The sequence below is a fragment of the Carassius gibelio genome, chromosome A5, assembly GCF_023724105.1.
Source record: "Carassius gibelio isolate Cgi1373 ecotype wild population from Czech Republic chromosome A5, carGib1.2-hapl.c, whole genome shotgun sequence".
Classification (NCBI taxonomy): Eukaryota; Metazoa; Chordata; class Actinopteri; order Cypriniformes; family Cyprinidae; genus Carassius; species Carassius gibelio.
In genome coordinates this window covers 39,424,621-39,444,755 of record NC_068375.1, presented here as the reverse complement: position 1 = coordinate 39,444,755, position 20,135 = coordinate 39,424,621, and the positions used below count along the sequence as shown (strand labels likewise).

General features: G+C 34.7%; 1 protein-coding gene across 1 annotated transcript in view; it reads left to right on the top strand.

Moving 5' to 3' along the window:
* The window catches only part of LOC128014941 (dynamin-1-like), a 42,275-nt gene that overhangs the window by 7,531 nt on the left and 14,609 nt on the right, over window positions 1-20,135 (top strand). Inside the window, exons 2-15 of the mRNA XM_052598730.1 lie at window positions 1-16; window positions 1,482-1,631; window positions 1,721-1,924; window positions 4,098-4,196; window positions 5,467-5,627; window positions 5,879-6,021; window positions 6,114-6,249; window positions 6,399-6,466; window positions 7,964-8,102; window positions 12,159-12,245; window positions 12,347-12,417; window positions 13,560-13,611; window positions 14,363-14,374; window positions 15,073-15,186. The exon at window positions 1-16 is cut by the window's left edge and continues 58 nt beyond it. Of these exons, the coding sequence (XP_052454690.1) occupies window positions 1-16; window positions 1,482-1,631; window positions 1,721-1,924; window positions 4,098-4,196; window positions 5,467-5,627; window positions 5,879-6,021; window positions 6,114-6,249; window positions 6,399-6,466; window positions 7,964-8,102; window positions 12,159-12,245; window positions 12,347-12,417; window positions 13,560-13,611; window positions 14,363-14,374; window positions 15,073-15,186 (1,452 nt within the window). The remainder of the gene's footprint in view (window positions 17-1,481; window positions 1,632-1,720; window positions 1,925-4,097; window positions 4,197-5,466; window positions 5,628-5,878; window positions 6,022-6,113; window positions 6,250-6,398; window positions 6,467-7,963; window positions 8,103-12,158; window positions 12,246-12,346; window positions 12,418-13,559; window positions 13,612-14,362; window positions 14,375-15,072; window positions 15,187-20,135) is intronic.

Genomic DNA, 20,135 nt, shown 5'->3' with positions numbered 1-20,135 from the left:
ATCAACTGCCCCACAGGTGACCCGGGGTCAACCCTGCCCTCTGTGTGTCTCTTAATGACCGCTGACCAACATGAGCACAGCTTCACTGAGAAACCGCTTTCACACACAGGCTGCTTCATGCCTTCTGTCCTCCGACTGATCGCTTAAAGCTTTTTCATTTATATTGTTGAGGACAATAGAAGCAATCAAACTAACAAAAGAGCAACAATGTGTTAGTGCTGTAACAGTCTCGGTTAATTTAACACAGGATACGAGGCAGGGGTTTTATTATAATAAAAATAAATCAAGAAAATATCATAGAAAAAGAATAGAATACACTAATGTTAGAGAGTCATTTTTTAATAATAAATAAAAAGAAAAAAGAAAATAGAATAAATAAATAGAATAGAAAATGCTACTGTTAGAGGTTCATTTTTCAAATAAATTAAAAAAAAAAAATAATAATAATAAATAAATTGAATAGAAAACACCAGTGTTAGAGGGTCATTTTTAAAATTAATTAAAATAAAAAAGAAAATTTAATAAAAAAATAGAATAGAAAACACTAGTGTTAGAGGGTCATTTTTAAAATAAATTAAAATAAAAAAGAAAATAGAATAAATAAATAGAATAGAAAACACTAGTGTTAGAGGGTCATTTTTTAAATAAATTAAAATAAAAAAGAAAATAGAATAAATAAATAGAATAGAAAACACTAGTGTTGGAGGCCATTTTTTAATAATAAATAAAAAATAAAACAAGAAAATAAAATAGAAATAGAATAGAAAACGGTAGTGTTAGAGGGTCATTAAAAAAAATCAAATAAATAAATAGAATAGAAAACACTAGTGTTAGAGGGTCATTTTTAAAATAAATAAAATTAAAAAAGAAAATAGAATAAATAAATAGAATAGAAAACGCTAGTGTTGGAGGGTCATTTTTTAAATAAATAAAAATAAGACAAGTCAAAATAATAGAAAAAGAATATAAAACACTAGTGTTAGAGGCCATTTTTTTATAATAAATAAAAAATAAAACAAGAAAATAAAATAGAATAGAAAAAGAATAGAAAACTCTAGTGTTAGAGGGTGATTTTTTAATAATAAATAAAAATAAAACAAGAAAATAGAATAAAAAATAGAATAGAAAACACTAGTGTAAGAGGGTCATTTTTAAAATAAATTAAAAGAAAAGAAAAGAAAAAGAATAGAAATGCTAGTGTTAAAGGGTAATTTCCATTTACGTTACTGGAGATATAGAGCGAAGATGACTGATATTTTTATCATTTTATGTCATCATTGCCTGCACTGTTATAAAGATCTCATTGATTTACATTATAAGCATCAGGATTTCATCATAGAAATCTGTTTTTGCTCAGTTTGAGTCTTGAGCCATAAAGGCATGATGACAGATTTTTATCTCTGTCTTATTTCATACGTCTGGGTTTATATGGTGAATTTGTTTCCAGTGCAATGATGTGTTTGATAACGGTTTCCTCTCAGAATATGCCGAGTTCCTCCACTGTAAGGGGAAGAAGTTCACAGACTTCGATGAGGTGCGTCAGGAGATCGAGGCGGAGACGGATCGAGTCACAGGACAGAATAAAGGCATTTCTCCCGTGCCCATCAACCTGCGCGTCTACTCCCCAAACGGTCCGATCACACACCTCACAGGAGCACATGTGATGGGTGTCAGGATACTCTGAGGGTGACTGTGTGTGTGTGTGTGTGTGTGTGTGCAGTGCTGAACCTGACTCTGGTGGATCTGCCGGGGATGACTAAAGTGCCGGTGGGAGATCAGCCCGCAGACATCGAGCATCAGATCAGAGACATGCTGATGCAGTTTGTGACCAAAGACAACTGTCTGCTGCTGGCCGTGTCGCCCGCCAACTCTGACCTGGCCAACTCTGACGCCCTGAAGATCGCCAAAGAAGTCGACCCGCAGGGTGTGTGTGATCAGGGGCAAATGCCACCCTAAAAGAAAGCCTTGCCACCCCTGCTGCCACCCCAGTTTGCAGCAATTAATTAAAAGTTATGGCCAATTTGAAAATTTATGAGCGCGAATCTTTCGTGATTCGCTATCCCGCTCCGAACTCCCAAACTGATTCAAATGATTCGCGATCCCGCTACGAAATCCAGATGATTCAAATGATTCGCGATCCCCAAACTGACTCAAATGATTCGCGAACCCGCTCCGAACTCCCAGACTGACTCAAATGATTCGCGATCCCGCTCCGAACTCCCAAACTGATTCAAATGATTCGCGATCCCCAAACTGACTCAAATGATTCGCGATTCCGCTTTGAACTCCCGAACTGACTCAAATGATTCGCGATTCCGCTTTGAACTCTCGAACTGATTCAAATGATTTGCGATCCTCAAACTCTAATAATTTACAAAGTATTAATATACTGTAATATTTTTTTGTAGTTATTGTTGTTGCTATAAAAACAGACTTAAGCCATCAATAGCCTTTAAAATGGCTTAAAATGCATTATCTAAAAAAAAAATGAGGCAATAATGATTGGTTAATAATAACACTGTTAAAATACATAATGTAGGCAAATACAAAATAAACAATGTTATGTACATGTTATTACAAATGCCATGTGATTGCTGCTGTTACACTTACAGGACGATCAAATCCTTGTTTAGGCTACTGACCAAACATTTCATTCAAATATTCACTTCATCTTTCAGTTTTGGACACCTTTTTGCTATAGATGACACAGCCTTTATAATTTCTTCAACAAAAAATGTGCATATCACAACCCTTACAAAAATAAACCATGGTTTTATCATAGTAAAACTGCTTAGTTTCCTTTTGCATGATTTCTTTATGCTTGAGACTATAAAATAAATTATCATAATAAAGTTATAGCCACAGGTGAATGTGGAGAGCTACAATTGTGATTTGTAAATAATAATACATTTATTTGAAGAAATTTTAACAGAAATATAGTACTACTGCACAGTAGAGTATGCTATACTTCCTATTAGCTAATAATAATAGTTAATTAAAAAACACAGAAACTCTGGTTACAACTCACCAAAATAAAAGTTTGGTCTAACTCAAAGAAATTATGTAAGAAATTGTTTAGTAAAATATACTATATAAAGTTTTCATAGAAGTTTTAATTTAAACTTGCCAAAACAATAACACCATATTATTCAAGAACAATTTCTAAAAGTACATTTGTATTTGTGCCTATAATGTTTATTTGTTTATTATTATTATCAGCTAATAAAAGCTATGCTTCAGGACCATATTCATATAACATCTAAGGCTAAATGTAGCTCTTGACTGGTTGAGTTAGATGATGATTAACACTAAACAGAAGAAAATCAGTTGAGTCTCCCCAGCTGGAAATGGCTGTTAAAATCTTGTGTTTTTTTATAATAAATGGACATATTGATAACACTGAACCTTTATAATGCTCTTAATGACATGTCGATGCATACTGTATGCATTAGTGAGTGTGAGGTGCTTATGGGGTATGGTCACTTATTCCTTATATGAACTGTTTCAAATTCAAGACATTGATTGTATGAGATTAAGTTTGTAAATGATAGCTGTGTCTTTTTGTAGTGTGCACATATATTTATCATCAATCTGTGATAACTGTGACTAAACTCAGTATATATACATCTGCCATATGTTGCCACCCCTCAAAAACCAAAGCAACAAACACATTATTCTGTCGATACAGAAGAGGATTAGGGCCAAGAAATTACGAAAAAATAAAACCATCTGGAAATTAAAGTCATTATAATGTGAGAATAAATACGTTAAAACTCAAACTCATGAAATTACGAGAAAAAAATTTTGGTAAGAGAAAAAAAAAAGAAAAAAAAAGTTGAAATTAAACATTGAGAATAAACTCATTAAATACAAATACAAAAATTTGTTTCGAGAAAAACTGTAAATTAGAGTAAAAAAATTCTAAATTAAATGTTGAGAATAAACTAATTATAAAAATAAATCATATCTTCATTTTGCATCTCCAGTAAATGTATCTTTATTTAAGGATGTTTTGATATTTGTACGGCAAAACATTTGTTTAAGACACTGTGTGTGTGTGTGTCTCTCTCTGTGCATGTGTGTGTGTGTGTGAGCAGGTCTGAGGACGATCGGTGTGATCACTAAGCTGGATCTGATGGATGAAGGGACTGATGCTCGTGATATCCTGGAGAACAAGCTGCTGCCGCTGCGGAGAGGTCAGGGGTCACCTGATGATCTCTATCAGAATATGCTAACAGATAACACAGCTGCTCTTGTCCCGATCCTGATCCTCAACTCACACAAGCACTTTACAACAGCTTAGACTGCTTTATTTTATGATGAAAAACTTTCCCCATTCATCAGAATAACTGAAATATCATTAATTCATTGCTATGAAATTTATTATTATTATGAATATTACTTTTCTAATATTTTATTTTACTTTATTATTAAAGTAAAAAAATGAATAATTATTTAAATTAAATATTTTTCATATTTATATTGTAAATAGTTCAATTTTTTTTTTTTTAATTATTTTATTATGATTATATATAACGTTATTATTGTTGTATTTTATTATAAAATTTAATTTATCAACATAATTTTAATTTATTTCAATTTAAGCAAAAAAGCTTCTGGTTAGATGTCCTAATTTTTTTATATTAATGTATTTTATTATTATTATATTATTTTATATTAATTAAATATAATGTTATTATTATTATATTTTATTATAATATTTAATTTATAAAATAATTTACATTTATTTCAATTTAAGCGAAAAAGCTTCTGATTAGATGTCCTAAAAGAATGTATATAAATATTTAAATAATTTAACAACACATTTGCATGTTCACGATTCTCTGTCAGATAATAGTCACATGATAAACTAATAGTTAATTTTTTAGCAAGTGTTTTAATTTGATTTTCTTTTTTTCTATTATTTATTGTCAATTTTCATATTGTTGATTTAATTATTTACTTTTCATCAATAGCTTTCTAATACAAAGGGACAAAAATCTAATCTTTAAAAAATAAATACTGTAATACTTTAAATACTGAATTATATGCAACTATATTTTATTAAAATATATTCTTGTAAATAATGAAACAATATTATATATATATTTTTTTTAAATGTATTAATGAAAAAATTAATTAATTAATTTTATTTTAACTACATTTTTTTCTGTGCTTTTTAGAAAAATATAGAAACTATAACTACTAATAACTATGGTATTTTGGGGATAAAGCAGGTGATCACCTCTCTGTTTCCCTCTAGTGGAGAAATAACACACTCTCTTCATTTCATTAAACACTCTTTTCTATAAAGGACATTTACGGGAAAGTCTGGGCTCCAGTTTTCAGGTTTTCCATCAAATGCTCTTCATGTAATGTCATGTAACTCACAGAAATATATGATTTAACTCACATTTGCAGAAACCGAGAAGATTCTCTATCTGTGATGTGTTTGTGTGACTCCAGGTTACATCGGTGTGGTGAACCGCAGTCAGAAAGACATCGACGGGAAGAAGGATATTAACGCAGCTATGGCGGCGGAGAGGAAGTTTTTCCTCTCTCATCCCGGTTACAGACACCTGGCCGACCGCATGGGAACGCCGTTCCTGCAGAAAACCCTCAACCAGGTGACAGATCTAACACCTGAAATGTGTTAACACTCTCGGCTCGCTGTGGGGGCGGAGTCATGAAGAGCCAAACTCATGAATATTAATTAGGCTACATAGACAAATAATGTTATATGATCTTTTATTGTTATGAGAAGTCTATGTAGTAACATTAACACATTTTGTTACCACTATATGCATGTATTGTTTTATATTTAGCTTTGCAGAAAGAAATGTAGAAATGAATCCTCAAGCTCTTCTCTCTTCCGCAGCAACTGACCAATCACATCCGAGACACGCTCCCCGCGCTGCGCACCAAACTGCAGAGCCAGCTGCTGTCCATCGAGAAGGAAGTGGAGGAATACAAGAACTTCCGTCCTGACGATCCGTCCCGGAAGACCAAAGCCCTGCTGCAGTCAGTCCCTCACACTCTCCGTCTCTGCACACGAACTAATCGAGCTCTTCGTGACTGATCTGCAGATGTAGTGAACACACTGATTGTTTCAGGATGGTGCAGCAGTTCTCGGTGGACTTCGAGAAGCGCATCGAGGGCTCTGGAGATCAGATAGACACGTATGAGCTGTCTGGAGGAGCCAGAATCAACCGTATCTTCCACGAGCGCTTCCCGTTCGAGCTGGTGAAGGTGCGGACACACACTCACCTGTGCACTTCTCCAGAGACGCCATCTACAGGCTGTTTTTGTGTCTCTTCCAGACCAAAGTTTGGAAGGATTAAATTCTACACACACACACACACACACACACTGAATACGCTGCTGTTGTCTCTCCTCAGATGGAGTTCAATGAGAAGGAGCTGCGGAAGGAGATCAGCTACGCCATCAAGAACATCCACGGCATCAGGCACGTGTCTCTGTCCTTCATCATCTCCTCACACATCTAACATCAGACATCTACTTCATCTGACCAGAGAAACACCAGGACGCTGTGTGATCAGACTCATGACATTCAACAACTAACACCAGCCAGATCATCTCACATTATTCATTATTAACATTTTTTATTGCAATTGTTTTGATTAATATGTAACAAAACAATTATAACTTTACAATAAGGTCCCATTAGTTAACTAACAGACAGAACTGAAATAATGTTAATGAACCAGATCACTAAAATAAAAGAAAAAGTTTGACTTTCTTTTTTTAGAAGCACTTTTAAAACATGTGGCAAAAACAAATGTAGAATCAAAAAATCAATTAATATAGTACAGTATTAATTAATTAAAAAAACTCCAATAATCTGTTTTATTTACTTATAATAAATGTAATGTCTAATTCATTATTTTACTTGCAGTTACTTTATAATTTAATTCTATTAATTATAGTTGTTTATTTATTATTGAAATTTACTAGCATTATTTTGAAATTGCCTGAATGTTTTTTTTTAATCTTTTAGAATTTTATTTGTTTTAATTATAATAATTAATATTATACATTTTTATTTAATGCATTTTGTTTGTACCTTTACAATTAAGTTCCGTTAGTAAACGTTAATTTACATAAAACATGTTGTTAATTAAATTAATAAATAAAAAGTATTTTTCATTTTTAGTTCATGTTAATTAATGCAATTAACTAATGTTAACAAATGGTATCTTATGTTAAAGCGTTACAAAATTTTGTTACATATTAACATTTTTGCTCTATAAAATGAATATATATTAGGGTTGAGAGAAGATGGTGCTCACAGAGAGTTATTTTTACCGCTTTATAGGGCGTGAAGGGTTAAATACACACACTGGTATGTGTCAAAACGCCTAACTATCCTCGTAAACACAGTTATTTGGGTCTGAAGTGCAATCAAACACACGTCTCTTAAAGTGACAGCAGTCTAATTATCCTACTAAACTAAACCATCTCTCACAGCTCTTGACTAGATCACTTTTGGATCTTTAATAAGAAGAAATACACATTTAATTTACACAGTGGAGAAAATCCAAGCATCTTGATAGTCAAATAATGAAACTGAACTTAAATGTTGGACATATTTCAATAATTTGATTAATTAACATGCTACTACATTAATACGATAAGACCCTTTCCGTCTTTCTCTGCACCCAGTTTCTCTTTTCTACTGAAGCTGTTCTCAGTGTTTTAGTTTTGTTGATATTCTCAGCTTCATAATTGTGGAATTGAACTCAATTTGATACATTTCAGAATGTAACACATGTAACAAGAATGTAACACAGCTTCAGTAGAACATGTGGAGCCATTGTTTCAGTTCTTCATTCATTTCTCATAGGCTTTCTTTTGGATTAACACTCTTCTTTCCGCCCAATTTCTCCTTTTCTTTCTCTCCTCCGCTTGTCGTTCTTTCCTGTCCGTTGTCTCCGGCGGACAGAACTGGGCTCTTCACGCCGGACATGGCCTTTGAGACCATTGTGAAAAGGCAGATTGGGAAGATTAAAGAGCCGTGCCAGAAATGTGTGGACATGGTCATTTCTGAGCTGGTCAATACTGTTAGACAGTGTACCAAGAAGGTAAAGTCTGCTGGAGGCGCAGTGTGTCCCCCATCGACCTCTGACCCCGCCAGCCTCTCGCCCGTCACGGGCCGCAGGGGTTGTGTGTGTGTGTGTGTGTGTTTGTGTGTGTGCAGCTTTGGGATTCTGGGAGGAATGGCAGCATGACGGAGGGCTGCGGACGCTGAGGCTTCACCGCTAGATGAGCGCAGACCATAATTTGATTTCTGTGTGATTTAGATGATTTAGGTGGTGATAAAACCTGTGAACTTTACTGTTAAAACGGCAGTTGTGGATGCTAGTGCTTTACAGTAAAATAAAGATTTCACGTTTTACAGAATCAACTTAAATTTGCAGTGCAAAACATACAGTATATTTCATTTACAGTAATAATGTTAATCTGTTTTTTAGTTTTATAATGTAGTGACAACTTCCTTTAAACACATATGGTAAAAAGAGAAAACCACACATGGTGAATATTAATAATATCAGACACACAAATAAAACTTTGAAGCAATTTTCACTCAGAAATTGCTAGTGAATTTTACAAAAGCACAAAGAAACAGCAAGTTACACATTTAGCTTTAATTTAATTTTATTTCAGTTTTTTTTAAGTGACTGTTTTTTTTTTTACATTTATTCTATATAGCTTTATTTTATTCCAGTTTAAACTTTAGTAATTTTGTGTACTTTTGTAATGTTTTTAATATTCTTAATATTTTTGTATTTTCCTTTTTTACATTTATTCTATATCGCTTTAATTTATTTTTATTTCAATTTCAGTTTTAGTAATTTTATGTACTTTTGTAATGTTTTTAATATTCTTAATATTTAATTTTTTTTTAACTTTTTTTTGCAATTTTTCGCGAGATAAAAAAAAAATATATACACACAACCTTTACATAACTAGTAAGGAAAACCAAGACACGTGATTGTTTCGATAAAAAACCTCAGATGTGATTCTGGGAATGTGCATTTACAGTGTTTCGTCCGAAGCACGCACTGCTTTAGTTCTGATGAAGGATGGGCTCATCCAGCACACCTCAGCGTCCCAAACTCTCCGTGTTCAGAGGCAGGAGTTTTGAGGAAGGCTGGGATGCAGCTGAAGGCAGTCTGTTCTCGTGCGAGTGTGACTGGATCAATCTCTCAGACTGCCTTCGGTTCACACAGCCGTGTTCTGGGAGCTTCTGTCTCGAGGCTGGTGAATGGCTTGAGGAGAAACCAATGTCTGACTTCTCTTTCCTCTGTGCTGTCTGTCTGTCTGTCTGTCTGTCGTTCTTCCACCTGTACGGATCCTCTCTCTTCTTCTTCTTCCTCCATGACTTCCTCTACAGGACGGGCCTGTTCACCCCCGACCTGGCCTTTGAGGCCATAGTGAAAAAGCAGATCCAAAAGCTAAACGAGCCGTGCCTGAAATGTATAGATATGGTTGTGAGCGAACTCACCTCCACCATTCACAAATGTAGTGAGAAGGTAAAGCGGAAAGAAGCTCCACGTCTATCTTAAACGTACGGATAGACCGATGGCTGGACTTGACTTTATCTGTGGCTGGGAATGTCGGTGATGTTTTACCTGGAAGTAGGTGATGATAAACGAGAAGTTCGTGTTCTCGCCCTCCGGTCGCTCCAAGCCTGAGACACTAAAGCTGTGTTAGAAATGATGACAGGATTGTTGTTATTGTGTGAAATGTTGCTGACGTCGTTATGATTATGACTTCTTCTGCATTTATCTGCGCATTGCATTGTGGGATTGTTTTGGCACTGTGACATCTTTCCAGTGAAGTTTAGACGTATATCTGATTTTGTGTGACTGAAGACGGATGTAATGGTGTGTTTATCAGCTGCTGAAATAGTGTCAGGTTCAGATTTGTAGAGGAGTCATAAATATTTATCCTTTAAGTTATAATTATCATGCACTTTTACATTTTAGAAGCTGTCCATGTGTTGGTTTTAGTATATATATATATATATATATATATATATACACACTACTTATTTTTATTTAGCTTTTATTTTGTATTTTGTTTTCTTTTTCTTTTTGTTTTGTGCTTTTGTAAAATATATATATTTTTTTACATTTCTTCTATTTATGTTTAATTTATTTGTATTTCAGTTTCAGTATTTTTGTGCCTTTTAATTTAAATATTTATTTTTCATTTTATTTTTATTTCAGTTTCAGTAATTCTTTGTTATTTTGTTTTTCAAAAACAATTTCTTCTATTTAGCTTCCATTTATTTGTATTTCATTTTCAGATTTAGTAATTTTGTTATGTGCTTTTATATTTTTTATATTTCTTCTATTTAGCTTTAATTTATTTTAATTTCAGTTCAGTAATTTTTATGTGATTTTTTTAAATATATATATTTATTCTACTTTAATTTATTTGTATTTTATCTTCAGTTTTAGTAGTTTTGTTGTGTTATTTTTATCATTTTTAAATTCTATATTGCTTTCACTTATTTTTATTTCAGATTCAGTATTTAAATGTGCTTTTTGTTTTTTAAATATTTATTTTTCATTTTTTATTTCAGTTTCAGTAATTCTTTATGTGATTTAGTTAAACTATTTATTTTATTTAGCTAAATATCTTTTTTTCATTTTCAGTTTTAGTAAATATTGTATTTTTTAATATTTCTTCCATTTACAGTAGCTTACATTTTTTATTTTTTATTTTAGTAAATGTAGCACTTAAACTTGCTTTAAGTTTGTTGCCAAGGCAATATTTATAATTATCCTTATTGAAAGTCTGTTTAAATCAGTCTGTACAGTATTCTCAGATTTTGTAACAAGAATAGGGTGCATATAAAAAAATGTCATATTTAACTTGAATTGATTTGTTGATATTGCATTAAAAAATGCTCCTTTTTTCATCATGACATTATCTTTGAAGGCAAGTTCTTTGAAGAGACTATCATTACAGGGATCTACAGTATCGTCTGTTTAGGGTTCGAGAGGTATTTCGCTCATCTAAATGTAGAATAGATCTAGGACTCATCCATCGGTCCAGCAACTATCGGTCTATCCTTACCTCTCTGTGTCCTGCTTTACAGAACCGGAGAGATTTTATCCAAAGTCCCCGGCTTAAGTTTTAACAACGCATGCTCCCTCATGTGGCGTTCTCTCAGTTATTGTTGGTTCTGTCAGTGTGTGTGTGTGTGTGTGTGTGTGTTCTGGCGTGAGAATGACGTCATCATGGCTCAGACTAACATCACACTAAAACATCTCTGTTTCTCTCTCTCCTCTTTCATCTTGTTGTTTTTAACTCAAAGCACAAAAAGAGATTTTCCAAGGAAATGTTCAAGCTCCAAACACTCATAAAAGCACAATATATGTGTTAATATAGAAGCTTTGTGTAAGGAACAGACCTTTTTAACTCCTTGTTTGCTTCAGAGTGAACTAGAGCGTTCTTCATTAGAACTGATTCACGAATGAGGTTCACAAATCCTCCTTTTGTGTTAGAGTGAACGCTCATCATGTGTTTGGGACGACAGGAGGGCGAGGAGATCAAGTGATGTCACAGGGTTGATTTGGCTGTATATAAACACACGTGTGTGTGTGAAGACTGAAGGGACGTCAGTGTGAACCTGCCTCTATTCTCAGTCTCCTTCATCTGGTTTGTTCCTCACTTCTACAGATCCCTGATCATGTGTGTTTCACCGAGGCACAGCGACCCCAAACACTGCTGTGTGTGTGTGTGTGTGTGTGTGTGTGATTCTGCACTGACTACAAGTTACAATGCATCAGTAAAAGGAAATCACAACAAACTGAAAGAAAAGAAAGAATTAGGGACAATAAATCCCCTTTTATCTATTTTTCGACTCGTTACTTTCCGAACACTCTTTTGAGCATGATTCATGTGCACAACTGCTTATGAGACACTGTAGAGCCAAAAGTCATTGATATCTGTTTTAAACACAAGTGATGCATTGGAATTTAGAGTCATGTGACGTGCATGTGGATGCATGCAAACCCGTTTCTTAGCGTCCACTCGTCTTCTGTTCACATGCACATATGATGTAAGATAGTGTGTTCGTTATGTTGATGCTGTCATCACAAACACGTGTGATTGTGTCACAGCTGGCCCAGTATCCCATGCTGAGAGAAGAGATGGAGCGGATCGTCACGCAGCACATCCGCGACCGCGAGAGCCGCACTAAACAACAGGTGCGTAGCATCAGATCCTCACAGAAACAAGTTTAAACAGCTGTTCATTTGGTGATTTCTCCTTGTGTGTGTGTGTGTGTGTGTGTGTGTGTGTGTGTCAGGTGCTGCTGCTGATCGACATCGAGCTGGCGTACATGAACACCAACCACGAGGACTTCATCGGGTTTGCCAAGTGAGCTTAACATCAAATTACTCAAAATAGTGCCGCGATTATTAACCCTAAACATAGGAACGCATCAAAACGACCATAAAACCAAATGTTTAACTATATAATTAATTTAAAAAAATATATAAACAATAATTAAAATAGTAATAACAATAATGATAACATAAAATGTAAGCAATAAAAATATAAAAAATTATAACATTATTATTATTTAGCATGTGACTCATGTTTCCTGGACCTCTGACGTGGTTCACTGGACAGTGCCACAATTATTAGTAAAATAATAATAGTAATAATAATACTAATTTTAACTGTTAATATTAATGACAAAATGATACATAATTTCAAAAATAATAATTATTATTATATTACTAACATTAAATGATATTCATTATAAATAATACATATATTTTTAATTAATAATAATATTTTTTACATTATTATTATTAGTTTTATTATTAACACTAAACTGTTAATATTAATTATAAATAATAATAAATAAACATATCAAATAAAAAATACTATTAAATTATATTAATATTAATTAAAAACAATATATAGTATTTAGATAATAATTATTATATTACTTATATTATTATTGGTATCCTTACTAACATTTAACTGGTAATATTATTAATCATACTATTAATATTAAATAAAATAACAATAATACTTTGAAAAAGTATTATTATTATATTACTAACATTAAATTATATTCATTATAAATAATAAATATATTATTAATTATCGTTAACACTAAACTGTTAATATTAATTATAAATAATAATGAATAAATAAAATATCAAATTATAAACAAATTAATAATAATACTATTAAATTATATTAATATTAATAATAAACAATAGATATATAATAATATAAAATAAGAATTATTTTGTTTATATTCTTGTATTATTACTAACATTAAACTGGTAAATAAAACTATTAATATTAAATCAATAATAATTTGAAAAATAATAATATTTATTATTATTGCTATTATTAAACATGAAACTATATATATATATATATATATATATATATATATATAAAATATAAAAAATATAATATAAAATAAAAAGATTGTTATTATTTGTGATTCATATGAATATATGTGTGTGTAACTGACTGAGCTCTGTTCTGTTCAGTGCTCAACAGAGAAGCAGTCAGATGAACAAGAAGAAAGCGGCTGGTAATCAGGTAAAGGGGATTGAATCACAGTTATACTCACTATTTCCAGACGATATTAATTTCTCTGTGCACGTTTAATCACGTCACGTGTCCAGTGTCTGCCTTCCTCTGTTCCTCATCTGTGTTTCTTATTCTTTATCTTCATGCCCTTATCAACTGATCCAGGGCCAGGTTTGTTCTCATGCTTCTCTCAGTGCACATACAAGCTTTATCTTAGAACTGATCTCAGACCAGGCGTCTCTGGGGCGTTCTGGGTTCAGTGTAACTTTAACTGAAAGCTGAGTGGCTCTTCACACAGTTCTGCTTCGCTCGAATCAGATGTTTAAGGGCAGCGAGTGACAGCATGATGTGTGTAAAGTCCTGTTCTGTTCACACACACACACACACACACACACACACATACACATTATATGAGCGTAGCATGACGTAGCATCTATAGATGATGATGTAAACGTGTTTTTTGGTGTTTTGGAGACATGAGTCCCAGCGGATGCTTGTTCGGTGGAGCAGATCAATGCAGAATAGTGCATTGTATAGAGATACCGATACGATATTTACTGATATCGCAAAACATGGCGCGATATATTTATGATTTGGTTGTGTTCATAGTGAACCGAAAATTTTAGAAGAAGTGTGAAAGATGCTTCGCTGGGGTTCGTGTCTGGTGTTTCTCTTTTCTAGCATCCGTCGTGTTTCAGCTGTGTTCAATACTGATGTGTTGTTTTTTCCTGTTCTGTGTTCTCTTACTCCGGTGCGTCAGGATGAAATCATGGTAAGTCGTTTGTGTGTGTTTCCTAAAGCATACGTGTTTATCTCAGTAATTAAAGTCTCCTCAGATCAGATGTGAAAGCGTAGTGTGCACTACAGAGGGTTCTGGAGCCTAGTGAGGCACTTTATATGATGGATGGATGGGCTTTATTGGACTTCATTTGGACTGTTGAAAATTAACACCCGTTCACTGCCATTATAAAGCTTGGGAGAGCCAGGATATGTTTTAATATGACTCTGAAAGAAGAAAGTCACATACACATAGAATACCTTGAGGGTGAGCTATTTTAATTTTTGTGTGTACTGTCCCTTTAAGATGAGATAAACCTATCTATCAAGAACACGTCTGGCCTTATTTCATCACCATATCAAAATAATTATATTTATATACAACATGATATTTTGTACAGATGAATATATATATGTTAAGGCTATTTAAAACTGAAAATTAAAGGTTATAATTCATATTATATTAGAATTTTTAAGCGCTCACTTCATGGAGAAGAGCCTGATTTGTTGCTAAATAATGTTTTTATTTATTTGTCCACTTGAGGCAGAAGCGAGTCACAGTACACACACACACACACACACACACACACATGATCTCTGAAGGCTTTAAACAGTGAGAGAGTGCAGTATGTGTTCTCAGTAGTAGTGTACAGTATAATGTACAGTATGCAGTCAGCGGCTGATGTGTTTCAGGTGATCAGGAAGGGATGGCTGACCATCAATAACATCGGCATCATGAAGGGCGGCGCTAAAGAGTACTGGTTTGTCCTGACGGCCGAATCTCTGTCCTGGTACAAGGATGACGAGGTGAGACGTGGTCAGGAGGATCTTAAAGTGACACACTGTTATGAACTCAGCTCTCAGATCGTTCACTTCAAAGTCAAAGCGTCGTCGTCGTCTTGATTTACGCTGGATCTCGGCTTCGCTCCTACAGCGGCGCCTTCGTGGCTGCTGCTCGCCACTCATTATTCCTTACAGCTTTTATGTGGAATTTTTTATATCAATTTTTCCGCTATAGAAAAGAAATGATCTCAGGCGTGTGATATATTTTCCAGCTCTGGAAGGTTTTCCTGCTGAACGAAGCCTCCACACATGCTCAGTGTCTCAGAGAGGAAGTGAAGGTTACAGCATGATGTCAGTCAGGACTAGAGAAGCACCAGTGTGGTCACGTATCTGTGGGTATTAAAGTTACACCAAACTAAAACTTCCAACAGTAAAACATTTTCATTAATTAAAACACATTTGAACAAAAAAAAAAAAACATTTAGTATAATTTGATGTACGAAAATAACAAAAACTAAAAGGATGCATTTTATTTTCCAGGATTCACAGATGAATAGAAAGTTCAGAAAAGCAGCATTTATTTGAAATCATTATAAATGTCTCTACTATCACGTCTGATTCGTTTAAAGTGTCCTTGATAAATTAAAGTGAGTAAATGTATTAATTTATAGTGCATTCTGATTCAATGATGACTTTAAAGTGCTGTCTAGATAGGCGTCTCGTGTAAAGCTGGGACACACATGTGCATACCAGAGCCTGACCTGTCACACACACACACACACACACACACACACACACACACTCACCAAGAGAGGACTGCTCCTCATAAAACCATTGACTTTCAAAGAACTGTGTCTGTGTGTGTGTGTGTGTGTGTGGTTTGGGTCACTCTAACTAGGAGCATGTGGGTCAGAGACAGCGAGGGGGGTGCTGCGGTCCACTTTCATCTCGCTGCGAAGACAAAGTCTCCTTCACACACACACACACACACACACTCGTGTATTTATTTTACCGTGGGCTGGCGATGACCATTTCCCAGCACTCAGAGCCCCAAAACGAACACGGTCCGACTCAGAAGTAAAACAGTCACTAATGAGCTCAGAAAGCAGCAGAAACTCTTCTGTGTTTGAACGGGTCCTCGAACACACACACACACACACACATGCTCATAGGCTTCCATTGTATTTATTTACTTAAAGCTGAATGAAATATCCCAAACCTACTGCTACAATATATTAGTTTTATTTATTAATCATTTTGACCTTATTTGTGTAGGTTTTGTCAGATGTTTCTCACTTCTGAGTACAGTTTGGTCCACAAACTATAGTTAAATCATGATAGATACTATTTTTGAATTGTTGTTCTCTGCATCAAACACTAATCTTACTACTTCATAATATTACATTCCTTTCATGTGTTACTCGCCATTTCTGAGAGAGAATAGTTTCTACACTTGTGTCTTTGACCGTGCACTGCGTATAGTGTTGTTTCTTCCAGCAATGTTCTTAAGATGATGTGAAGTGCTCTGATAAACACCTTCACAGCTGACAGAGTGTGTGTGTGTGTGTGTGTGTGTGTGTGTGGAAGCAGAAGGCATCGGATCAGGAAACACTGTGATCCAGGAAAAGTCTTAAGTGGAAACATGTCTATCTGGTTTTGGTTTGTCTGGATGTTTGAGAGCGTGTGAAACTTCATACGAGACTCACTCCAGAGATGTTTCATCTTTGGTTTCTTGTTTCTCTCTCGTTGACTCAATCCTTCTCTTTCATCTAACCACATCCAGATGAATATGCAAGACAAAATGAATTGCGTTCATATCTCAGTTGTTTCTCCAGAGAAGGGTTCAGAAGAGATCTGGACAGTGTCTCAAATGTGCTCAGAACATCACTGTGAATGAAGCTAAAATGACACTCTTCACACTCTCACACATTAACATCATTTGACACTTTATTCAGTATATTCATACGTTATTTGGCATCATGACGTCACATCAGTAGTCTCGAGCATCCCCGTGCAGCCTAACCAATGTGCAGACTACTGTACAAACACTACTTCCTGAACAGGTAGTCTGAACACTGGGCAGGCGGGACGAGCTTCCGGAAGATTCCCATCGATCAGAGAGTTAGTGCAGGTCTGAGGAGGCTGAAACACACAGGTGATGATGGGACACTTCCTGTTTCCTGTGGAGAGTGATGATGCACTCCCTGTGCTTTCAGGTTCCACAGAAATTTCCTAAAACGCTGCTTACACGAAAGTGCATTGATGTAGTATAAACTAATAAATGTTTCGTCTGCCTTTTATACACTGATATATTTAATCGACTTAATAAATTGTAGTTCTGGTAAATAAAAATAAATATATATGTAATCAACTTAAATAAAAAATAATAATTTTTAGAGACAGTTTGTAGAAATTGTTACAGTGTCAATGTATACATAAATACATATAAAGTTAAATCTGGTCATTAAATGAATATATTTCTATCTATCTATCCACAGGCTTTATGTTTCTGTTTTCTCAGTGATTAATTTTGACTCTCGCGCCCTCACTGACTCTGAGGGTTTTAACAGAACGATTAACATCAGATCAGCTGGTAACACATCATCAAACTCCAGATTCTCTGTTAGCAGATGAAGATACTGCACCTCATCCTCCAGGAGTTTGTCGAGCGTTGATCTCAGTTTTCCCAGTGTTTCTCAGTCTGCATCTGCACGGGAATGAACGGCTCTTCATCTTTCTCGCTCGGTGTTGCTGAATAAATCATAAAGCATCCGTGTGCCGGCGAGCGTCTGGTCTCTGCAGTGTCTCGCAGGCTTGACGTGGCATTGGACTGTTAACTAACTTCACTAGTGAGAGAGTGAAGCAGCGAGAGAGGAGCAAGAGGCGGGGCTTTCTTCTCCTTCCCGCCTCCGTCTGGCTCGCTGTTATTTTTTTCCTGCTTTTTGGGGAGGCTGCAGGAAGTTGAGGGTCAAAGGTCAACAGGAAGTGAAGCGCATTCATTTGCTGCATGTGTTGTGTCATTTCGGGGAGGGGGTTGGGGGTGCATGTAGCGTGTTCGCGTGTGTGTGTGTGTGTGTGTGAGGGTTGTAGGAATGTCGGAGTTTCTTGGCAAGACCGAGGGCTTGTAATAACTCCAGATGTGCGGGACTGTGGCACACTGGCGTGCTTTTTCTTCTGAAGCCGATTTCCTTTCCCTGTCCGGCGTGAATAAAGAGGCCTTTATGCTGGATGACCCCCCCCAGAACCCCCTCAAACGTTGGGGTGTAAATCAGGAGCAGATTGGATGTGGGAGGTAACTGGGAGGCTAGGAGCGAGAGACCGCTCCATCACCGGCCGACGGGGGATGGTTCTGATGATGTTGCTCTAGTTTTAATTAATCTGACTAGTTCTCTTCGTTAGTGCATCATTTTAGGGTAAACCTAAGTATTAAAGTTCAGTGTGTGTGTCGTCCTGCAGTGTTTGTGCATGCGATCATTTACAGTAAATGGTAAAGGATCATTGGGTATTTTTACTAGGAAACATTATCAATTTACATGAGCAAAAAATTTCAATTTTATTTATTATTTGTGTAATTGCATGCATTAATTCTATTTTGCTCATGTAAATTGATCTTGTGTTCCAGTCAAAATATGTAAAACTCCTAGATTTCAGATTTAATATATTAGTGAATGTGCCGATTTATTTCTAAATGCTAAAGGATCATTAACATATTTTAGCAGATAAAAAAGTCCCCATGGTTAATTTAATTCACATTAAATACATTTCAAATTTGACACATTAGCACATATGATTGATTCAGTTATTAATATGTTAAATTAAATGGCATTAATTATAAAAAATATTCATGAAAAATCATTGAAATTTTCAGATGAAAACATCCTTTAACCAATGAACATATTTGAATAGTTTAACACAGTAGTGCATTAGTCATCATTTACAGTAAACGTTAAAGGATCTGATTTTAAATGGAAGATCAATTTAGATGAGGAAATAAATAAATAATAATAAAAACTTTCATGTATTTTCTCCTCACTGAAAGAAGTGTTATTTGCGGTGTGTTTTATGAGAGTTGAGCAGTCAGTGTGCTGTTGAATCAAACCCACTAAACTAAAACATGTTTGAAGCAGCGCATCAATCCTAATACACAAAACCATTTCCAGTGCAACTCTAACACAGCTCTCAATCAACATCTTTAAGTCTATAATCTATAGAAATGGTGTATGTTTTCAAAGAGGCTTTTTCTCAAGGTTTTGTTGCTGTTTTGCTTAGATTTGCTGAACACAGTTCTAATACTGAGCACTAATTCAGTGTGTAGCAGTACCTAGCAACCACACACAAGACCCTAGCAACCACATAGCAACATCCTGGCATTACGCCCGGTCAGTTTTGTACAGGCTCACATTTTTTTCAGCAAATGTAAAAGTGGTGTTGTTTCTGACTCACTTCAGATTGTTGTTCTCTAGTAAATCTCCACCCACGTGTCCAGCTCTCGTTCTTCTGGTCTGCAGTGATGTGGTGGGAGTGTTGCATTGTGGGTAGTGAGTCACGGGCGGGGACAGTGTTTGCTTTAGCTATGGTTTCTCCTCTCAGACCCGAGCAGGACTCAGAAACGCCTCGGTGGGGAGCGCAACCGGACCACTTCAAAAACACTCTCTATGGATAGTTTTCTCTCGTTTTTAAAGACATTTACATATATTTTAAACTGGGAAAATTTTTGATTTAACACATAAGTGCATAGGATTAATAAATTAAAATGTATAAAAAAAAAATTATTTATTATTACATTATAACTTGAAAATTCTTGTAAAAAAAATATAATTAAATGTTTTACTGAATTAAAATTAAATTAGCAAATTTAGACCTAGGATTTAACACACTAGTGCATATGATTAATTATAATTAATACTTAAAGAAAAAGCTTACTTTTAAAAAAATATAAATAATATAATAATAATAATAATATATATAAAATA